A 21,161-nucleotide genomic window follows, 5' to 3' on the forward strand; every position below is an offset into this window, starting at 1 on the left:
ACCATCCCACCCCTCCATTATTTTTTAAATTAATACTTCATTGCATACTAAGTGAAGTCCCTCAGTCATATCCGACTCTTTGCGACCCCATGGACTGTAGACGACCATGCTCCTCTGTCCATGGGTTTTCTAGGCAAGAATACTGGAATGGGTTGCCGTTTTCTTCTTCAGGAGACCTTCCCGATCCAGGGATTGAACCTGGTTTTCCCGCATTGTAGGCAGATGCATTACCATCTGAGCCACCAGGGAAGTCTATTGGTTAAATAGACATTCAGAGATGGGGCTAAGTTTTCTTCAGTAGGAAAATTCGTTCTTATATGTCATCAACAGAGAAATGATATTGGGAGACAATCAACTTAGGGGATGGGCTTCCCAGGTGTCTCAGTAGTGAAGAACTTGCCTGCCAGTGCAGGAGAAGCAGGAGACATGGGTTCAAACCCTGGGTCAGGAAGATTCCCTGGAGAAGGAAATGGCTACCCACTCCAGTATTCATGCCTGGGAAATCCCATGGGCAGAGGAGCCTGGTGGACTACAGTTCATGGGGTCGCAGAGAGTCAGATATGACTGCACCTCTCATGCACCGAAGTCAAAAACTTAGAGGTCACTCTTTCCTTTGGGAAGAACAGACTGTTTTCCAAGCAAACCCACTCAGTCTCACTAATATACCTCATCTAGCCACAAATACAGAAGGCAGGGGGAGAAGGGGATGACAGAAGATGACATGGTTGGATGGCATCACCGACTCAATGGACATGAGTTTGCGCAAACTCCGGGAGACGAAGGACAGGGAAGCCTGGCGTGCTGCAGTCCATGGGGTTGCAAAGAGTAAGACATAACTGAGCAACTGAACAACAACAAAGCCACCAATATCGGGAGAGGTTTCATTTTCTTTGATACAAAAATGGACTGACTAGGAAATTTGGGAGGGAGGGTATTGTTTTATTGTTAGAAATCATGGTTGGAAATAAGTAAAAATATCCTTCATTACCTGCAGTTATCTATGCCACAGCAATTGATGTATTAAAACACCCAGGAAATAAGGGAACATACTTTCTGACAGATGCTTGGCTTTGCAAGTGCAGAGGGAGATGTCCTACTCTCACATATCCACATGCTGGGCAGAAAGCTTCCAGCTGGCCTCCAAAGCTTCTTAAGACACGCCTGGCGCACGCTAACTGTCATTTGCATGAGAACTTTCCCTACAGGCTGGTGGCTGGCATTTCCCAGGCCTTGACAATCCAAAGGGATTGTCAGAGAAATAATTTTTGTGAAACTCCTGCCCTGTTGATTTAACCATTTTCATGCATATTAAATTAACATTCTCACCTGAGGGGTTTTAACTAAAAAATTCCTTTCAAAATGAGGAATTAAGAGTATCTTTCCATTTCAGAAGAATAAAAAACAAGGCATCTGCTTTTTGTAGCAAGTTGCCAACATATGAAACTCTTTATTTAAAGGGTTCAGTTCAGTTCAGTTGCTCAGTCATGTCCGACTCTTCGCGACCCCATGAATCGCAGCATGCCAGGCCTCCCTGTCCATCACAAACTCCCGGAGTTTACTCAAACTCATGTCCATCGAGTTGGTGACGCCATCCAGCCATCTCATCCCCTGTCGTCCCCTTCTCCTCCTGCCCCCAATCCCTCCCAGCATCAGGGTCTTTTCCAATGAGTCAACTCTTTGCATGAGGTAGCCAAAGTATTGGAGTTGCAGCTTCAGCATCAGTCCTTCCAATGAACACCCAGGACTGATCTCCTTTAGGATGGACTAGCTGGATCTCCTTGCAGTCCAAGGGACTCTCAAGAGTCTTCTCCAACACCATAGTTCAAAAGCATCAATTTTTCGACCCTCAGCTTTCTTCACAGTCCAACTCTCACATCCATACATGACCACTGGAAAAACCATAGCCTTGACTAGACAGACCTTTGTTGGCAAAGTAATGTCTCTGCTTTTTAATATGCTATCTGGGTTGGTCATAACTTTCCTTCCAAGGAGTAAGCATCTTTTAATTTCATGGCTGCAATCACCATCTGCAGTGATTTTGGAGCCCCCCCAAAATAAAGTCTGACACTGTTTAAAAGGTGGGCCAAGCCAAAAATATGGACAGATTATAAAGGGGTGAGTCATGCATGATAGGGCTTCCCTGGTGGCTCAGAGGATAAAGAATCTGCCTGCAATGCAGGAGACCAGGGTTCGATCCCTGGGTTGGGAAGATCCCCTGGAGGAGGAGGAAATGGCAACCCACTCCATTATTCCTGCCTGGAGAATCCCATCGACAGAGGAGGCTGGCAGGCTACGGTCCATGGGTCACAAAGAGTTGGACAGGACTGAGCCACTAAGCATGCATGCATGGATAGTAATGAAGGGAGCTGGTGTCCTGGATATTTATTCCTCACCTTCAGCGGTAACATCAGGAAGACAAACACAACTTTATCTGTGAGAGTAACAGTGAGAGCCGGGCCCCCCACCATTTCTGTTTCTCTTCCTCCTCTCCTCCCCGTGGTTCTGTCATGATGGCCTCCACTCCTTGTAAGTACTTGGGCCTTCTTGGCTTTTACAGTCTTTTCTTTTTTAAATTGCAGGCTCTTCCATTAACTTGCAACTTAATATTATCCCTGGGCATGAACCAAATGTGCGGGAGGGTGTCATTGTAAATTTGAAATCTTATTAACGTTTCTCAAGCCTTCTAATATTCTTTTTGAATATATGTCTCCTATGACTATTATTTTTATTTTGTATAAATAAAAGGTTTCTCTTCAAGCCCTCTTACTATTTAGCTTTGCAATTTTTCTCTTTAACATCTTTCATCATTATTATTCAGTCTGTAAATTGTTATTATGTTCTCATAAATTACCCTCTTTTCCTCATTTCTCTTCTTTTTATACTCAACCCTTCCCCCATCATTCTGTTAAATTAGGATAATAGTACTTAAAATTCAGGTCTCAGTTTCAGTCTGGACTAACATTATATCACATGAATATAAAAATAAATGATCTCCATATTTACTTTTCCTAAATCTTCTTCCTAGAATGAATACATGGGAGTCACAGTTCTTTATTCTATGTTAAACATTCAACAGTATTAACAGGGTCCTATTTTCAAAAGCCACAAACAAATGTAAGATAAGAGGAAAAGTAATTAAAAATTTCACATAGTCTCAATTTATTTTAAAGAATTAGTTTCCAGATCTCTTATATATATATATATACACACATATATATGTATATATGTGTATATATATATATATATTTTTTTTTTTTTCAGCCTGGCTTGTAGAATCTTAATTCCTTAACCGGGGACTGCACTCAGGCCTCAGCAGTGAAAGCACCAAGTCCTAAAAACTGGACTGCCAGGGAATTAAAATATTTTCTTACCCCAATGGGATGGCTCCAGGACAGTGAAAAATGCTGGAGGAGGCACAGGAGCCACTTCGGGCCCTGGTAGGAGGGCCCTGCATTAGCCTGGTGAGGGGTGGGCCCAGTGGAGATGGACATGAGTGGGGGAACATGAAAGTTAACTTCTGAGGTGGAACTGAAGGGCCTGATTACTGGCTGCATCTGAAGACAGTGAGGAAAACAGGGTGTTCAGGAGGGCCCCAGGGTTTTGGCTTCTGCAACCAGGTGGATAGATGGCAGTTCCATTCCCTGGAGCAGGAAACACGGTGGGGGCTGGGCAACATCACATATGCATGTTGCTTTTGCGTGTATGTGTGTGCCAAGTCACTTTAGTTGTGTCTGACTCTGTGTGACCCTATGGACTGTAGCCCGCCAGGCTCCTCTGTCCATGGGATTCTCCAGGCAAGAATATTGGAGTGGGTTGTCGTGCCCTCCTCCAGGGGATCTTCATGACCCAGGGATTGAACTTGTGTCTCTTCTGTCTCCTGCATTGGCATGTGAGTTCTTTACTACTAGCGCCACCTGGAAAGCCCACATTGCTTTTGTACACGTACACAATTTACTAAGCTAGGCATGCCAGAATGGAGAAGGCAATGGCACCCCACTCCATTTACTCTTGCCTGGAAAATCCCATGGACGGAGGAGCCTGGTAGGCTGCCGTCCATGGGGTCGCGAAGGGTCGGACACGACTGAGCGACTTCACTCTCACTTTTCACTTTCCTGCATTGGAGAAGGAAATGGCAACCCACTCCAGTGTTCTTGCCTAGAGAATCCCAGGGACGGGGGAGCCTAGTGGGCTGCCGTCTATGGGATCGCACAGAGTCGGACACGACTGAAGTGACTTAGCAGCAGCAGGCATGCCAGAAAGAGTCTTTATATAGCTAGGTAAATTAAGGTGTTCGTCATCTAGCTTGCTAAATCCCATAAATACTGGCTTTTACAATTTTAATGCTTCATTGAAAGTTTAACCATGACTCTTTAGCCCCGGTCCTTGGGAGAATACATCACCCTTTCTTGTTGGTGGCCATGTCTAACCCTACTTAAAGTCTGGAAATGTTTTTGAAGTTCCCTGCTCTCTGTCTCCCAGAAGCCTAAGCCCTTCTTCCCCTGTCTCCTAGCCTGGAGCAAATTCTCTACACCCACCTGTTCCAATTCTCTGCATATTCCAAACCACTATTAACTTCCTTCTAATGGGAACTTCCTCCCTGATTAAAGCTCACACACTTACATTTCTCTCTTCTCATTCCTTTTTCCTCCTCTCCCCTTTCTATTTTTGTCTTCTCCTTCTTCCCTATTGAGTTTCCTTGCTCATCTTGTCCTCTTTCTTGTCTTCCCATCCCCCAGTTACTCTCTCTGAACCACGATAATGCCAATATCGCCAACTCTGATCTCCAACCATAGGCCTAAGAGTCTACTTCAGCTTTCTCAGATGAAGGGTAACATGACACTGCATTTACTTAAGGAAGGAAGTGCTATTCTCTATTAAAAGAGATTTTTGATTATTTAAAAGTAACAAAACTCACCTCTTCTTCTGTAAGATTTGGGTCTTCTTCCCGGGACTTGTATGACAATGAACTAAGTCTCTGTTAGAACAAAATAAATCAAGAGAAGGGAGTTTAAAGTCAATAATTTAACCTTTTTTGGGGCATATGCTTTGAGGCATCTATCTACAAAAATGTTTTTAAATGATTTTTAGAGAAGAAACTATTTTCTACAAAGAAATTATATAAAGGACCTCAGGAATAAACACATAAGTATGATTTCATATACCCACCAGTATTACATTAGATAAATTTCTTCTAATTTTTTAATTTGAATCTGTAGGTACAGAAAAACCAAATGATTATGAAGATTACTGTTTCAATTCCTAATTATCACTGAAGGACTGATCATCAATGAAAGATTGAAAAACTGACTGAAAAAATACCACAGTGTTTGTCAAATCCCTGAATTTTTTATTTCTACAGTTTGCATGAGTCATCAGGAAGATTCTTAAGTCATCTGGAAACTTTAAACAACTAGTGGAGAAATCAACTCACATTTTCTGGCCTCATTTCTTGATGATTTTGGCTCCGGGTTCATTGAATCTTTAGCACCTCTCCTGCCTGAATTCTTGCTGATTTCAACCAACCTGTATCCTTCCAAACCTGCCCCCACTCCTTGACCTCCCTGCACTGACCCTGTGTCCTTGCCCCACCTCCCTGCTCCGTCTGCACCTCACACCCCTCTTACCCTAAACCACAGCAGCCCCACCATCCCATCTCCCTGCAGGCCCCTTCAGACCAGCACTCACTGTTCACGCCTACTCCTCCCATAACCCAGTTCCAACAAGCCTGCAAAACTGTGGGGCCCCCAACCATTTTTTCCCATGTCTCACTTCTCCTCAGGGTCCTTCCTTCCTACCCTGTCAAACTCCAGCGCCATGGCCAGCCATCATTGTCATCCTTTAAGTACTCCACTCCCGTCCTGGTCACGGGAGAACTCACCCCTCAAGTGAGTCCTTAATGCTGCTCTCAATCTTCCTACACCTGCTAGTAACCCCAGACCCTGCTCTCCTAGCTGCCTTCTTCACGTCTTCTCCTCTTTCCCCGAACCCCCAACACCTCATCCCTAGCTAAGGACCTTGAGAAAACTGAAGGAATCAAACGAAATTTCTATAAACTTCTGCCTCCCCATTACACTCCCAGTCTCTGCATTCACGCGTCTTCCTTCCTGCCCGTTGCCACAGGTGAACTTTCCAGGCTCCACCTTAAGGCGATCCCTTCCTCCTGTGTGGGAGACCCTGACGCCTTACACCTACTCATGGATATAAGCGCCAGCAATGCTCCATTCTGTCTACATCAACTTTCACCTCTATGGAGTCATCCTCATCCACATAAAAACAGGCTATAATTTATCTATTCTAAAACCCAAACCAAACCAACCTACCCTTCTAGCTCTATTACTAATTCCATTACAGCAAAACCTCTTAAAAGAGTTGTCTAAAAAAAAAAAAACATTCAATTTTTCTCTTGCTATTCTCTCTCTAAACCCATTTCAGTCCAGTTTCTGCCTCCTAGACTCCAAAGAAACTGCTCTCGCCAAGGACACTGATGCCCACCGTGTCCCTGATCTCTCCTGACCCACCTGCCGTGTGTGCTGCAGGGTCACCCCTTCTTCCCTCAACATTCACTCCTTGGCTTCCAGGACACTGAATTTTCCTGTTTTTCTCTCCTATTTTCCTCTCTCCTGCTGGCTCCTTTCTTTCCTGGACCTGTGTCCTTGGAACTCTTAAAGTCCCCATTCACACACACTCATGCAGTGATCTCACCCAATGTCAGCTTGAAAAAACTAATTTCTGCTGCTGACTTCCAAATGTACAAGCCCAGCCTGGGCCTATCCTCAAAAGTCTGCTCCTCCATCCAGCTGTTCTCTGATGTTGCTACTTGGATGACCAATACCTATCTCAAACCGATATGTCCAGCCCCGAACTCCCAAATTTGCTTGGCCCATGGTCCTTCTACTTCAGTTCATGGCAGTCCCACACTTTCAGGGACTCAGGCCACACCCTGGATTCATCACTGTTTCCTCATCCTTTCATCCACATCTGGCCCATTGACAAATCTCCTGGTTCTAGTTTAGTGTCTCCCATTACTTCTGCTGCCCCTACCCTGATCCAATAAGAGTTTTTTGTCTTGCTTATTAGAATGGCTACCCAACTGGTCTCCTTGCTTCCATTCTTCACAGGTGAACGTCAGCTCCATCAGAGGGATCCTTCTCAAAGCCAGAAGAAGTCATCCTTCTGCTTGAGGCTTTCAAGCAACCCATTTTATTCAGATTATAAGCCAAGGCCATGCAGGGTTGGGCCCCCAGTTATTTCTCTTCCAACTGCTCTTAGCCTTGCTCTCTCCTCTCCAGCCACACCTATACCCTCCTCGTCCCTGGAGAGGCTGGGCCTTCATACTGGCCGTTCCCTCTACTTCATTTGCTCTTCCCCCAAAACAGGAGCCAACTCACTCTCTCAACTCCTTTTAATTTTTTGTTCAAATGCCCCTTTGAACAAAGGCAGCATGCCCTGATCACTCTCCTCACAACTGTGCTCCTACCCAACTTTCTCAGTCCCCCAGATTCTGTTCTGATTTTTTTCCTTTATATTTTAAAGCCTTCTAAGATATACTTTTATGTTTAGTCACTAAGTCGTGTCTGACTCTTTTTGAACCCATGGACTGCAGCATGCTAGGGTTCCCTGTCCTTCATTATCTCCTGGAGTTTGCTCAAACTCATGTCCATTGAGTCAGCGACGTTATCTATATAATACATATGTATATATGGGGCTTTCCTGGCTGCTCGGACGGTAGAGTCTGCCTACAATGCTGGAGACCCGGTTTTGATGTTTGGGTTGGGAAGAGCCCCTGGAGAAGGAAATGGCAACCCACTCCAGCATTCTTGCCTGGAGAATTCCATGGACAGAGAAGCCTGGTGGCCTACAATCCATGGGGTCGCAAAGAGTCGGACACGACTGAGCGACTTCACTTTATATATAGGTATATATATAAAAAATATACCTTACTTACATACCTATTTATGTCTTTATCTCCTAACTAAAATGTAAGCTCCACAGGGGCAGAGATTTTTGTTCATTTATATGTTTGTTCACTAGTGCATTCCCAGCACCTAGATCTTGCAGCTTACGGTGGAAAAGCCCATTAAAATCTTTTTGCAAATGAATGCATGAATATTAAGCATTTCAAGTTCTCCCAATCACTAAAATGAGAATGGTTTATATGGAAACGATGGATCATTCATCCTTATATTCCTACAGAAAGGTAATCTGGTTTCCCAGATGGATATTTCCAGTTTCTAATGTGACATCTGGAGAATTGCTTACTTGGCAGTGGTTAGACAATCAACTCACTTATCTATCAACTGCTTGTAAGTTAAAAAAGGTTTAACTGTTTTAAGCAGCATAAATTTCACATTAGTTTTATTATCTTTGGTTATACAAAGGTCAAAAAATTGAGCTGCATTTTTGCCTTTAACGAACATGCTCATAAACACTTCACTGGTGCTATCAACAGCTTACTTCATGGGTAACATGAAAAACTGAAATACATTCAGAGACACTATTCAGAATGACCCCTTGGAATAAGGGCTTCCCAAGTGACGCTAGTGGCAAAGAACCCACCTGCCAATGGAGGAGACAGAAGAGACGCAGATTCCATCCCTGGGTCGGGAAGATCCCCTAGAGGAGGGCATGGCAACCCACTCCAGTATCTTTGCCTGGAGAATCCCACAGACAGGAGAGCCTAGCGGGCTACAGTCTATGGGGTCGCAGAGTCAGACATGACTGAAGCGACTTAGCACGCACATATAACCCTAGCCAGGGTTCCTGTTTTGATCAGGAACTCCACAGGCTTTGTAAGGCTGCTATTGACTGACTAGCCCCTACTTGGCCTTCCTACCGAAAGCTGGACTTTCCTGGTGGCTCAGATGGTAAAGCGTCTGCCTACAATGTGGGGGACCCGGGTCTAATCCCTGGGTTGGGAAGATCCCCTGGAGAAGAAAATGGCAACCCACTCCAGTACTCTTGCCTGGAGAATCCCATGGACGGAGGAGCCTGGTAGGCTACAGTCCACGGGGTCACAAAGAGTCGGACATGACTGAGCGACTTCACTTCACTTCACCAAAACCTGAGAAGAGAAACCTACTGTTGTCTCTGCAGAGAATGGAAAATCCCAAGGTAATGCTGACAGCTGGAGATGAGAATTCCAAGCTACTGTGGCTCAGATGTCAGCTCATGGGACACACACAGAGAAGGCTCAGGGATTCTTACTGCATTTTAGAGCTCGATTGAACATCTAAACTTAAAGAGTCACACATGTTATTGTTTAGAAATTGTCATAAAATAAAATCTCTTACTTGACTCCTATAAAAGTCTATATCCATTACCAGATATGCCCGGCAGCACCTGCGGGCTTGTTCCTGGGCTCTGATTTCTGGGACCCCAGGCGGAGGGGCGGGGATCACCCTACTGCTTGGGATGGCGACAAGCAGAAGAGGCTAAATGGGCAGCTAAGTCTCCTCTTTCTAGTTCTTGGTCTTCAAAATGAAGAAAATAATACTTGGCCCCAATTAGACATGATGCAAAAACTGGAAAATATTCAAGGTGCCAGGAAAGAAATAGTTTGTAAACATGAGTTTTCAGTATTTTATTACTTGGAGGGGTAAAAAAATTCAAACACAGCTTACATGCAAACAGCCTTTATCATTTAATGCACGTGAAGGTGTCAGTGTGTATTTCTTAAAATACCGTGCAAACAAATGCCCCAGGTTTAGCTAGATTCCCAACTGGGACAAAAACTCTGAAACGAAAGTGCAGGAGCCCACCTTGTTGGTTTCACTGGTCCCCTCCGCGGCTCCCTCTTCTCCTGCTTGACTCTCTTCCTTCTGAAGGTTTTCATTTTCGTCTAGGAGTTTCACAGGCACAGGAGGCGGGGCCTCCTCTTCTGGATCACACGAATTTCCAAGAAGAATCTCCGCGTTGACACTTTGTCGACACTTTTTGTTTCTGTCCACGGAGGCATACTCAGCAAAGTCTGTTCTGCTGTTGGCCTGCGGCCCTGGAAGCTCTTTCACACCAGAAGTCAATTTCGACCTGCCACTGTGGCCTCGACTCGGCTGGGCAGCTGCCGTCACCTCCTTAATTTCATTCACGGTTTCATACAAGCAGTCTTCCACCATGTTTTCTTGCGAGGAACTATCCTTGAGCACTTCATAGGGTCCTTCCATCCCCAGACCCTGGTCCCCATCCGCACTTCTGCCATTGTGCATCGTGTCCACCGAGCTCTCAGGGGGAATTCTGGGCAACTCTCGGCTTTGATGACATTTTGGTTTCCCTGTGCTGTCCTGGGAGTCCAGCAGATCCGAAGCTGAGGTCTGGACTTCCTCATAATGTTGCATGCAGGTCCCTGTGCTGTCTTCTGAAAGAACTAAAGCAGCAGGAGTATTAAAAATGGAGAAAGATGCTTCCTTATAGAATCATTACAGTGACTCGGATAATGTCAAGTGAGGTGAAATTAAGCTACTGACTTTTTATTTGACTTGAGGTTGCAAATTGTACATGATGTAACTGTTAGTGGAAATCTGGGCTTCCCTGGTGGCTCAGACGGTATAGAATCCGCCTGCCAATGCAGGAGATGTGGGTTCAATCCCTGGGTTGGGAAGATCCCCTGGAGAAGGGAATGGCCACCCACAACAGTATTCTTGCCTGGAGAATTCCATGGACAGAGGAGCCTGGCGGGCTACAGTCCATGGGGTTGGAAAGAACTGGACACAACATCTGGGGAAACTGATAATGGATCTCTTGATCTGTGAAGTTATCACCACCACCCACTGTGTTTTGCCCTCTGGATTTAGACATCTGCGTCCTGGTAGACAGAGAACCAGCACTGGCGTCTGAAGACATGGTGTCAATCCTGATTGCCCCACAGTTTCCTGGTCTATAAATCGAAGTAAGAAGAGGATTTGCTATTTCAGGTGAAAGCATTCTATAAACTGCATCATGCAAATGTAGTTGTGACTTCTGTCAGCATTCACATCAGGCAGTGAGTGTGTAGACGGGGTGCCTAGGACTCAGATCAAAGGTTCACATTACAGATCCTTAGTGCATAGATCATAAGATCTTAGGCAAATTAACAACTTCTCTGTGCCAGGCGGAATAATGCACCCCTAGGTGTCTGCATCCTAATCCCTAGATTCCGTGAATGTGTCTCGTTACGTGGCAAGGGAGGAATTAAGGACAAGGATAAACTAACTACCTGTTGACCTTGAGATGGGGAGGAACCTGGGCATCCAGGTGGGCCCAGTGTAACTAGGAGGGTCCTTATAAGTGAAAGGGGCTTCCCTGGTGGCTTACACAGTCAAGAATCCGCCTGCAATATGGAAGACATGGGTTTGATCCATGGGTGGGGAAGATCCCCTGGAGAAGGAAATGGTAACCCAGTGTAGTATTTTTGCCTGGAAAATTCCATGGACAGAGGAGCCTGGTGGGCTACAGTCCATGGGGTTGCAAAGAGTCAGACAGGACTGAGCGGCTAACACCTGTGAGTGAAAGGGGCAGGAGAGCCTGAGAGGGGCTTTGACGATGGAGAGAAAGGCCTGGACCAACGAATGTGGGCGACTTCTAGAAGCTGAAGCAGGCGAGGAACCAGATTCGGCCCTAGAGCCTGGGGAAGAAATGCTGCCCTGCTGCTACTGGGCTGGACAATACTTACAGATGTTAGCCCAGGGAGACTGGGTTCAGACTCTGATACCCAGACTGTAAATTAATCTGTGCTGTTCTCAGACACTAACTGTGTGGTAATTTGCTGCAGCAGCAATTAACGTCCTCATCTGTAAACTGAGGACAGTAATAATTCCCATCTTACAGGGCAGGACCAATACTAGTAATAGTAATCTTATGGGTAACAGTAATCTTAGAGTTGTTAGCATACATGAGTTCATAAACATACAGATCTTAGAGTGATGGCACACAGCAGCCAACTCATAGATGCTAACTTTTCATCCCAATGAGATTATTTTTGCTAAAACTGGCAGCAATACAAAAGGAGAGCAAGAACACATTTCCTAGTTTTTTCAAGCTACATTTTCTTTCTTCAGGTGTGAACGGCTTATTGAAAAGTATAAGAAATACAGTGGATAAGGTAGCCAATAAAGCCTGCATTGATAAACCAGCTTCAAATACGTGACTGGAGCCAAATCCTGCAGGAAAAGTCTGGAAAAACAGAGCAATAAACAGGCCTACGAGTTATCTCAGCCAAGGGACAAGGGACCCCTCCTTGTACCACTCATCGGTGAAGGACTGCCTTGGGGAAGATATTAATTCCCAGGTACTTCCGTCCAGGTCATGCAGGCAAGTGGGGTTTTAGCAGTTTTGCCGGCAGGAGCAGGAGCTGGTGTTATAAAGAAATGATGATGGTAACTGCGGTGGTGTTCCGAGCGACATTTTCTGACCTCTCTGAGCTACATTTCTAGTCCTTTCGCAGGTAATGAGGCCTGCCCACAGCTGGAGCTGTGGCAGCACTTACTGTCTCCGTTGGTGAGAGCTCCGTTCTGCTCGCTGCTGGGGGGCGCGTCTGTGGCCAGGCTGGTGACAGAGCGGCTGAACATCTCCTTGTCAGAAGGCTACAAGAACAAAGGCGCCAAGCGAGTCAGACTGCGGGGCAGAGGGGAATAGCCCCGCCTTTTTGTTGTTGTTTTATTTATATTTATTCGTTTGGTCAAACTGCACAGCCTGTGGGATCCTAGTTCCCCAACAGGGATTGAATCCCAGCCCTTGGCAGTGAGAGCGTGGAGTCCTAACCGCTGGACCACCAGGGCATTCCCTCCATGGCTTTTTCTAAAAATTAAAACAGCAGCAACAAAACTCAAATCTGCTACTTAGATGCAAATTAAGTGAAATGAAATGAAATGGAGTTCCTCAGTTGGACCAGCTGCATGTCAAGGGCTCAACAGCCACACGTGGGTAGCGGCCATTCTGTCAGTGCAGCTGAGCCATCTTGGTGGAAGGTTCTATTGGACAGAGCTGTCCTGAGAATCTTCCGAGGTTGCCACCCACAGAGCTTCCCTTCCCAGATCACAAATGGGGTATAGTAGGTCGTGGAGAGTCAGTCTCCTAGCTCAAGGCAAGGCAGGACAGGGAAGCCCCAGGGCTGATCAGAATCAGCTCCAGCAGACAGCCTCATCTTTCTCCCAGAGATGCTGGAAATGTTACCCTTTTCAAAGGTGTGTCATGCTGAAGAAAACAAGGGAAAACATCACCTTTGTCATCTGAAGGGAAGAGACTTAAATCTGATCAAAGATAAATGTCACTGACATCTGAGATGTTCATAATCAGCCAAGTCTCTGCTTGAAGGTTCACAAAAACTGTTGTATGCTAAAACTTAGGTCTGCAAACCTTCATTATTCTCACAAACAAATTCAGGACCCTTGGGGGGAAGAATGGCATTGATCATTTTCCACTGGGCTTATCAGCATGAGTGGACAATACAGGGCATAATACATAAGGCTGAGCTACAGTTGGAAGTAAGTTGCTAGATCACGTATTTCTTGAAATATGCCACCTGTCTCATGTAGCAGCTGAATCACTGCTGATATGATCTGCGCCCCGATCCTGCTCATAGAGTTCATGCAGGACCCAGGTGGCCACACTGGCCAGGCTCCAGAAGTCCACACAGGAAGTTCTGATGTAAACAGCACCACAACCTTGGCTACCTGGCTTCTCAAATTCTCTGACTCCTGACTGGCAACCAAGTAAAAATAACAGAGGGGGCCTCCCAGGTGGCTCAGTGGTAAAGAATACACCTGCCAAGCAGGAGACACGGGTTTGACCACTAATCTGGGAAGATCCTGTGGAGGAGGAAATGACAACCCACTCTAGTATTCTTGTCTGGGAAATCCCATGGACAGAGGAGCCTGGTGGGCTATAGTCCACGGGGTCGCAAAGAGTTGGACACGACTTGGTGACTAAACCACAAAAATAATAACAGAGTATGGAGCTCACGCTCATCATGCTCCAGAAGCTTACAGGGAGTCAACTGTTTCAATCGCATGAAAGGGGACCCGCTTTGCCCTGGGTCACCCTTGGACCTACGTGTGGGTGAAGCTATAGCAGAGGCACCACCTTCTCCCCCACCTACCTTCTGGGTACAGTCTAACAGAGGTGCTGGGGACAGGTGAGAAGTGGGGACACAGACAACCAGAGACTGCAGTGGGGGTAACAAAGTGAGGGTGAGAGGGGGGTGGTGATGAGAAGCCGGAAGAGGTGGTGGGTGAGCCGTCTGCACACGGAGACAAAAGGAAGGATCCCCAGGGGCTCCTAGGAGAGGCCATCTGACCACTTTGTTGCCTGGGCTGGAAGAGTTTCCACATTCACGGGGCAAGGCGCCCGGGACTGGAGACGCTTGCTGCGGGGGAAGGGCTCGGAAGCTGACTGCTGGCTGCTTTTCTCATTCCAGACCTCATGTGACATCCCTCACTCATCCATCCTTCCTCTTTGCCCCTTCTTCCTCTGACAGATTTACAGTTGTTCTTGAGAAATTACATCTAGGAGAGGAAGCATCTTCACAGTTTTATCCTGTGTATATGAAGGCAGGGGCTTCCCTGGTGACTCAGCAGAATAGAATCCACCTGCCAAGCAGGAGATATGGGTTCAGTCCCTGGGTTGGGAAGATCCCCTGGAGGAGGGCATGGCAACCCACTCCGGTATCCTTGCCTGGAGAATCCTATAAACAGAGGAGCCTGGTGGGCTACAGTCCACGGGGTCGCAAAGAGTCAGACACGACTGAGTGACTCAACAACAACTTAGTGACTCAACGACAACTCGAGGGTGGCCCATGCCCAGCTGTTAGTGTTGTTCGGCCAGTTAAGGGCAGAGGCCTGAGGGGAACAAGGTGGGACCAGGACGCTCAAGCTGCTCCCCACCTGGGTGGATCCCAGAGGCCCTTAGGGCTTGTCAGGGCCCTATAGGACACAGAGCAAGAAAACTTGGCCAGGCCATCTAGGATGCTGGGTCTCAGGCTCCTATGAGCTTACTGATCAGCTGTCATGGGTTGAATTTTCATCCTCCCCAAATTCCTGTAGGGAAGTCCTAACCCTCAATACCTCAGAACTGACCTATGGACTCAGGGTCACTGCGGATGAAACAGGTTAAGATGAGGGATGAGGTCACATCACAGGACTTCTAAAAGGGGAACTTGGACAGACACAAACACACACAGAGGGAAGATGGTGTGAAGAGTCACAGGGACAGAAAAGACAGTGAGGGCAGAGTCTTCAAACCAAGCATCGCCAAAGGCAGGTGCTTCCACCACTGGAAGCTAGGAGAGCAGCCTGGAACACACTCACCCTCAAAGCCTGCTGCTACTGTGATCTTGAATTTCTAGCCTCCAGAACTGAGATGATAAACTTATTATTTAAGCCACTCAGCTTGCGGTCCTTTGTTACGACAGCTGTGGCCAACTAATAAACCGGCTGGAGCCGGGCAGAGGCGAAACAGAAACACCTCTGCGGTAAGCTGGAGCTATCTGAGGATCTTTTGCGCAGTGGTTGCAAGGAGCCGGACACAACTGAAGTGACTGAGCACGCACACACGCTAGCCACGGGGAAAATGAATCTGCAGCATGAGGACACAGCCCAGGCAGCCAGTTAACTCTGGCTGAGTTGCTTCCCTCAGCTTGTGAGCTTGCAGGGACCTGCTTAGACAAGTGGCTGATGCCTTAAAGTGCACATGTGTGTGCACACACACACACGTGCATGCACACTCACCACGTTCATCAGGTTCTCATGGTCCCCGCTGTGCGGTCTTGGCTTCTTTTCTCTGAAACAGAAAAGGAAACATGGCTGTAATATCCAACATGCCACCTAAAATCAAATAAGATCAAATATCCAAACTGTATCAACACTTAAATCTCTCTTTGGATAAAGAACCAAGTTTATTTTACTGAGAAACCAGAAGCCAGACAACTTACCCCTCCTCTGCAGGCAGCAGGGTCTGAAGGGGTCAAGTCCTAGCAAGGGGCTGGCCAGCTCTCTTGCCCCCACTTCCTCCAGGAGTAGAAAATACAAGTTAACAAGAGGACTGGGGCAGTCTCCTGAGTAGGAGTTGTTTATATCTAGATTACTGGGATGATTTCTTTCTTTTTTTTTTTTTTAATTTTTAAGGAAGTCCAGACAATTCTCACATCTTCATTTTTCTTAATTCAGTCTTTGCAAAGTCACACACTGCCAGGGGATTGAGAAAATAAAGAAAATACAACTTTTGGCTTGTTGGGAAGGGTACATGCTCTCAGGATGAGTCATGCGTACTTCCAGACTATGGAAAAGTCCATCCAGTAAAAATAGAATTTATTTTTACCCAGGACAGGCTAAAGAAAGCCATCAGTACTAGAGGTTACCTTTCCCATAGATGTATAAGGCAACAGTGACACCTAGCGGGAGCGTAAATAATTACAGAGGTAGGCCCTCCCAGGCCCAGGAGACACTCCTCTCCTCTTGGGTCTTATTTCTTCATCTTCCTGGCCAGCTGGTCTCTCTCCCAGCTCAGGAGACCTGGGTCCGAACTGGCACTACTTGAGTTCAGGGACTCCAGATTTTCTCTTTTCGACATTCAGCGCAGGAAGCCATATACGGACTTTTAAATGACACTTGGCGACTCTCTTCCAAGGTTATTGAGGAGAGGGTTGGCTGCCAGCTGGTCTTCCCTGGCTGCTCCAGGAGCAGCCAACTCGCCAGAGAGCGGCATATGTCATAATAATGCTGAACACCTGGAAAATCACTCTGGCTTCGGAAGGACTCTGCTTCTCTCCAACCTAAGATCTCCTTTTTTTTCTTTTTTTTGGTGGGAGGGTTACACATTTTATATGAAGGAGTTGAGAGAGAGAGAAGTACAATTCTAAAATACGACAAGATGGTTATTTCATACACAGAATATTTCCCTTTTAGAAAAATCTGTTTCTTAAGAAACTGCAGTTCTAGATTACAAATCTTTAATAAAATGACCCCTCCACAGCTACAGAGCAGCAAAAATTCTCAGTAACTCTCAAATGGTAGCAAAAAAGAGTGTGTTTAATATACATCATACTTAGATTTCCAAATGTCCACAGATGGAAAAAGACAATATAAATTTAGACATGGGTGTGCTCATGAGAACAGCAAAAAGTTCCTTCTGGGAAGTTTCATATATAAGGTCTTTCATATATAAGGTCTCTTCCAGTTGCTCCCCAGGAAAACCAAATATGGCTTCATTGAGCTAATAAAAAGTGTCCCGGGCCGGCCCCTTTGCAGGAGAGAAGGCAGTTAATCACAGGAGTGTCTGTGAACGTCTATGCAGTGGGATGCCATCCATCACAGGCTTTTTAATACAGAAAGTCTCCTGGGTCCCAGGAACGTGTTATTTTAAGGCTCCAGTAGACACACGTCACTCTCACCTGTCGCAACTGGAACACAGAAAGATGAGGAAGGTGATGAGGAAGAAGGTGGCCACAGATGCCAGGCTCCCCAAGAGGATGATCTGTGTTTGTCCCTCGATCAGCAAGCTTCCCTCGGATCCCATGGTGGGCGCGGGGAGTGGCACGGGCTGCTGGGGTCAGTCAGTCCTTCCAAGGTGGCGACATGGGGGCAGAGGGTGGCGTCCTCCTGCAGAGAGAACAGGGAGTGTTTTGACAACTTCTCAGGAGAGGTGCTAGAATCTGGTAGCAAGTTCCTGTGGGGGAGGGGCTAGATGGGAGTGGGGGTGGGGGCGAGTCTGAGCAGAGCAGGGAGGTGTGTACAGAATGCACTGGACTCGGCCTGGAACAAGTACCGCTCTGTGGTCCAGGCTTTTGTTTTCTCACCCAAAATGCAAAGCAGGAGTGTGCAGTGCCTAGCTCTGTGTTTGAGGCCACAGATGTTATTTTTGTGTGTTTGGGGGATAGATTCTTAATCTTTTCAAGTAAGACTCCAAGTCTTTCTAATTATTATTTTTCACCTTTAAATATTTAAATAAATGCAAAATGTTTCACCTGGAGAAAATCTGCTTAAAAATAAACAAAAAATAAATACACGTTTATTTGGATTCCTTTTTTTCCACAGAACACTGTAAACCATTTATTACCGCTTTCACAAAAACGTAGTTTGCAACTTCCCCACTTGAATCCTCAACTCCCCAAGCCTGCTTCTCTCCGAGAAGGTTTAAGGTCAATACAATTAATGACATAGATAGTCTTTATATTCACCATGAGAAACAGTTATCTGTTCTGAGCCTATGACTTTATTTTCAGGGCTGGCTTTCATGAAAGTTTGTAAGCATTCAGTAAGTCTACTTTCAAGACACTGGAGGAAAGTCTGTGCTGAGAACACATCACCAGCAGCAAAGAAGCGTAGTGATAAACAACTACAAACTGAACCTAAGAGCTGTTGCCAGGACATCGTAGTACCGAGCACATGGGGGATCCCTAGGTGGCGCTAGTGGTAAAGAGCCCATCTGCCAAGGCAGGAGATGTAGGAAACTCAGGTTCGATCCCAGGGTCAGGAAGATCCCCTGGAGGCGGGCATGGCAACCCAGTCCAGTATTCTTGCCCGGAGAATCCCATGTACAGAGAAGCCTGGTGGGCTACAGTCCATAGGGTCGCAAAGAGTCGGACACAACCGAAGTGACTTAGCACACACGCAGTCAAGTGCTTTCCTCATTCAATCGCTGACACTAGCCTATGAGGAAAGCATGCCCAACTCCCATTTTTCAGACAAGGAAGCTGAAGGTCAGGCACTAAGTTCCCCCGCCGTGTCGTCAGGCCCAGCGGCAGCGGAGGAGCGGAGTCCGCCAGCTCTGACTCCGGCACTTGTGGCCTCTGCCCCTAGAGGGCGCTCCTTCTCACTGGGGGCTATTGCTCCCAGGTCCAGAGAGTTACAAGGCTTCTAAATGAAAACAGCCAATGAGCTTTGTGAAATATTTTAAGATTTAGATTTTGAAAAACAGAGCACTATTTCAAATGAATGATTTGCTTTCTCATCAGAGATGCCTTGTTTAACGAACATTTTGCTTTGTTCAATTCTAGAACATTTCTCACTTACACAGCCTTAGCTTCATTCTCAAGTTACGTGAATAAAGTCAGCTAATAAATATTTGTGTCATGACAATACATCAGAACTCAAAACACTTTTTAATAAAAAGGCTGGTTGATATTTGCATTTCCATTTGCTCCTTGACAGAGCTGGGCCTATGTAGCCAACCACTGAGCACCTACATCAAGCCTGCACCTGGGCAGCTTAGGGAGTGCACTGTGGTTCAATGGGAGAAAATTTTCTCCAGGTGAAACATTTTGCATTTATTTAAATAGTCAAAGGTGAAAAATAATAATTTTTTAAAAAGCTGGAGAAAAAGAAATTGTATCTGTTAAGTATGCAGAGAGAATTCTAGGAGATGAAGCTGACTGCTTTCTATATGGCCTTAAACCAACACGAACACGTCCTAAAGCTCCATAAATACATAAACATACAACTTCCTGGGCAATAAAGAACTGCATTCTTCCTGTGTTGGTTATACATTATACCTGTGAACACTGCATGCATACTGTCATGGACGGTCACGTTGCCTTTGCCTGTTTGCCCCTGGACAGCTATAACTGAAGAGCGCTTCTCTTATGATTCGTGGCAACAATGAATAATTCACTTTAAACTTAGGCTACAAATTGGCACCAGAGTAAGTTATTAAAATACATTCAAGCAAGCATATAAATCAATAAATGTTTATATCCAGGTCCATGTGCAGCACATTTTAACAGGCACAAACAAAGGAGATCTGTTGTGCGGGCATTTGTGTGTTCCTTCTTTCATTTGCTCACTCATTCGTACAATGATTAATCAGTGTCTATTTATAAAGAGCTAGGTCCTTAGAAAATAGTTTCCTTAGTGAATTATTCAAAAGCCCATCTATCCAGCAAGCCCCTCTCTCATCTCTGTTTCTCCTTCTCTCAACAGGGGGAGGCAATAGAACATAACATGGTGCTCCACCTCGCAGAGCAGTGTGGGGAGGAGAAGGATGAAAGCAGATTATTACCAGCGACTGAATAAAGGATGTAACTCACAGAAAATGTGTCAAAACTCCTGGCTCACTCCTCTTCCACTAGAATCTGCAGGAAAGCTACTGAAAGTAACACTTTTTCCAAAAGTTCTGGTACACACACACAAAAAGGCACAGTGAAAAGAATGATCTGGTGTGTTTCTGAGTCAGATATTATAATACACTGTAATCCCCCAGGGCAAGGGCTCCGATTGTGTGGGCAGCTTTCACCTCTCGGAAACTTCTGCGAGCAACTGAAGGAGCTACACAGGTCACAGCCCTGGTTGGGAGTGTGGCGGGAGTTCCTACCCTTGCAGGGGCCAGCAGTGTGTGTGGGAGGTGTCTACACACATAGACTTCCAGGTGGGATTATTCTTGTTTTAGAAAAAATCCACACCACTGTTAACTCTTTTTTTTTTTTTTTTAATTTTTTTATTTTTTTACCACTGTTAACTCTTGTCTCCTAGTCTCTTTCTGGTTTTTTGTTTCCATAATTCTGCCCATTTCTTCTCTGGCCATCTCCTTAAAGTCTGGTGGCCTATCTACTATTCAGACATGATTGCCTTCCCCCCATGGGTGTTCATGGACTGCACGCTCCCCGGTGTGTAGACAGACTACCTCTACCCCTCCCAGTGTGTGTAGATGGCCCATTCATTCCCCGTATGTGTAGATGCACATGTTTGGCTTCCATGTTCCTCTTTCCCAGTGGGGACGAGAGGGGAAGCCCTGTGCTAATGGTCCGGGGCTTTCCAAGAAGCGGAATGGACTTTCCTGCCCAAGGCTGGGCCCTCACACACTGGTTTCACCGAGCTTAAATGCAGTGCGCAGGGGTCCTTCATATAGTTCATCTTGAGCAGTGGAGCCATCCACATCCTTACCAAAGGTTGAAGATTTCTCTCAAGAGTAGCAACAGGGGGAAAGAAAACAAGGCACAGTGTCCGGGAAGTAAGGAGTCACCCTGAAAAGGAAGGGCCCCCCAAGGAGTGAGGGTTTCCTATACCTTACACTCTTCGCCAGGGTCCACGTGGAAAAGATAGTCCAAGGTTGATGTTGTCACTGGTCTTGGGGACCAGCTTTTGTGCGTGTGTGTTTAGTCGCTCAGTTGTGCCTGACTCTTTGCATTCTCATAGGCTGTAGCCTGCCAGGCTCCTCTGTCCATGGAATTCTCAAGGCAAGAATACTGGAGTGGGTTGCCA

General features: G+C 46.1%; 1 protein-coding gene across 5 annotated transcripts in view; it reads right to left on the reverse strand.

The window, feature by feature from the left end:
• The window catches only part of PAG1 (phosphoprotein membrane anchor with glycosphingolipid microdomains 1), a 161,556-nt gene that overhangs the window by 10,951 nt on the left and 129,444 nt on the right, over positions 1-21,161 (reverse strand). For 4 of the 5 annotated variants that reach the window (XM_043879128.1, XM_043879129.1, XM_043879130.1 and 1 more), the window contains 5 exons: positions 17,357-17,564; positions 15,696-15,747; positions 12,458-12,554; positions 9,759-10,360; positions 4,916-4,975 (listed from right to left, as the gene is read on the reverse strand). In XM_043879128.1, coding sequence (XP_043735063.1) covers positions 4,916-4,975; positions 9,759-10,360; positions 12,458-12,554; positions 15,696-15,747; positions 17,357-17,481 — 936 coding nt within the window. In that variant the 5' untranslated portion in view covers positions 17,482-17,564. The other variant, XM_043879132.1, reaches the window with a different exon arrangement.

This window comes from Cervus elaphus, chromosome 21 (genome assembly GCF_910594005.1).
Source record: "Cervus elaphus chromosome 21, mCerEla1.1, whole genome shotgun sequence".
Lineage (NCBI taxonomy): Eukaryota > Metazoa > Chordata > Mammalia > Artiodactyla > Cervidae > Cervus > Cervus elaphus.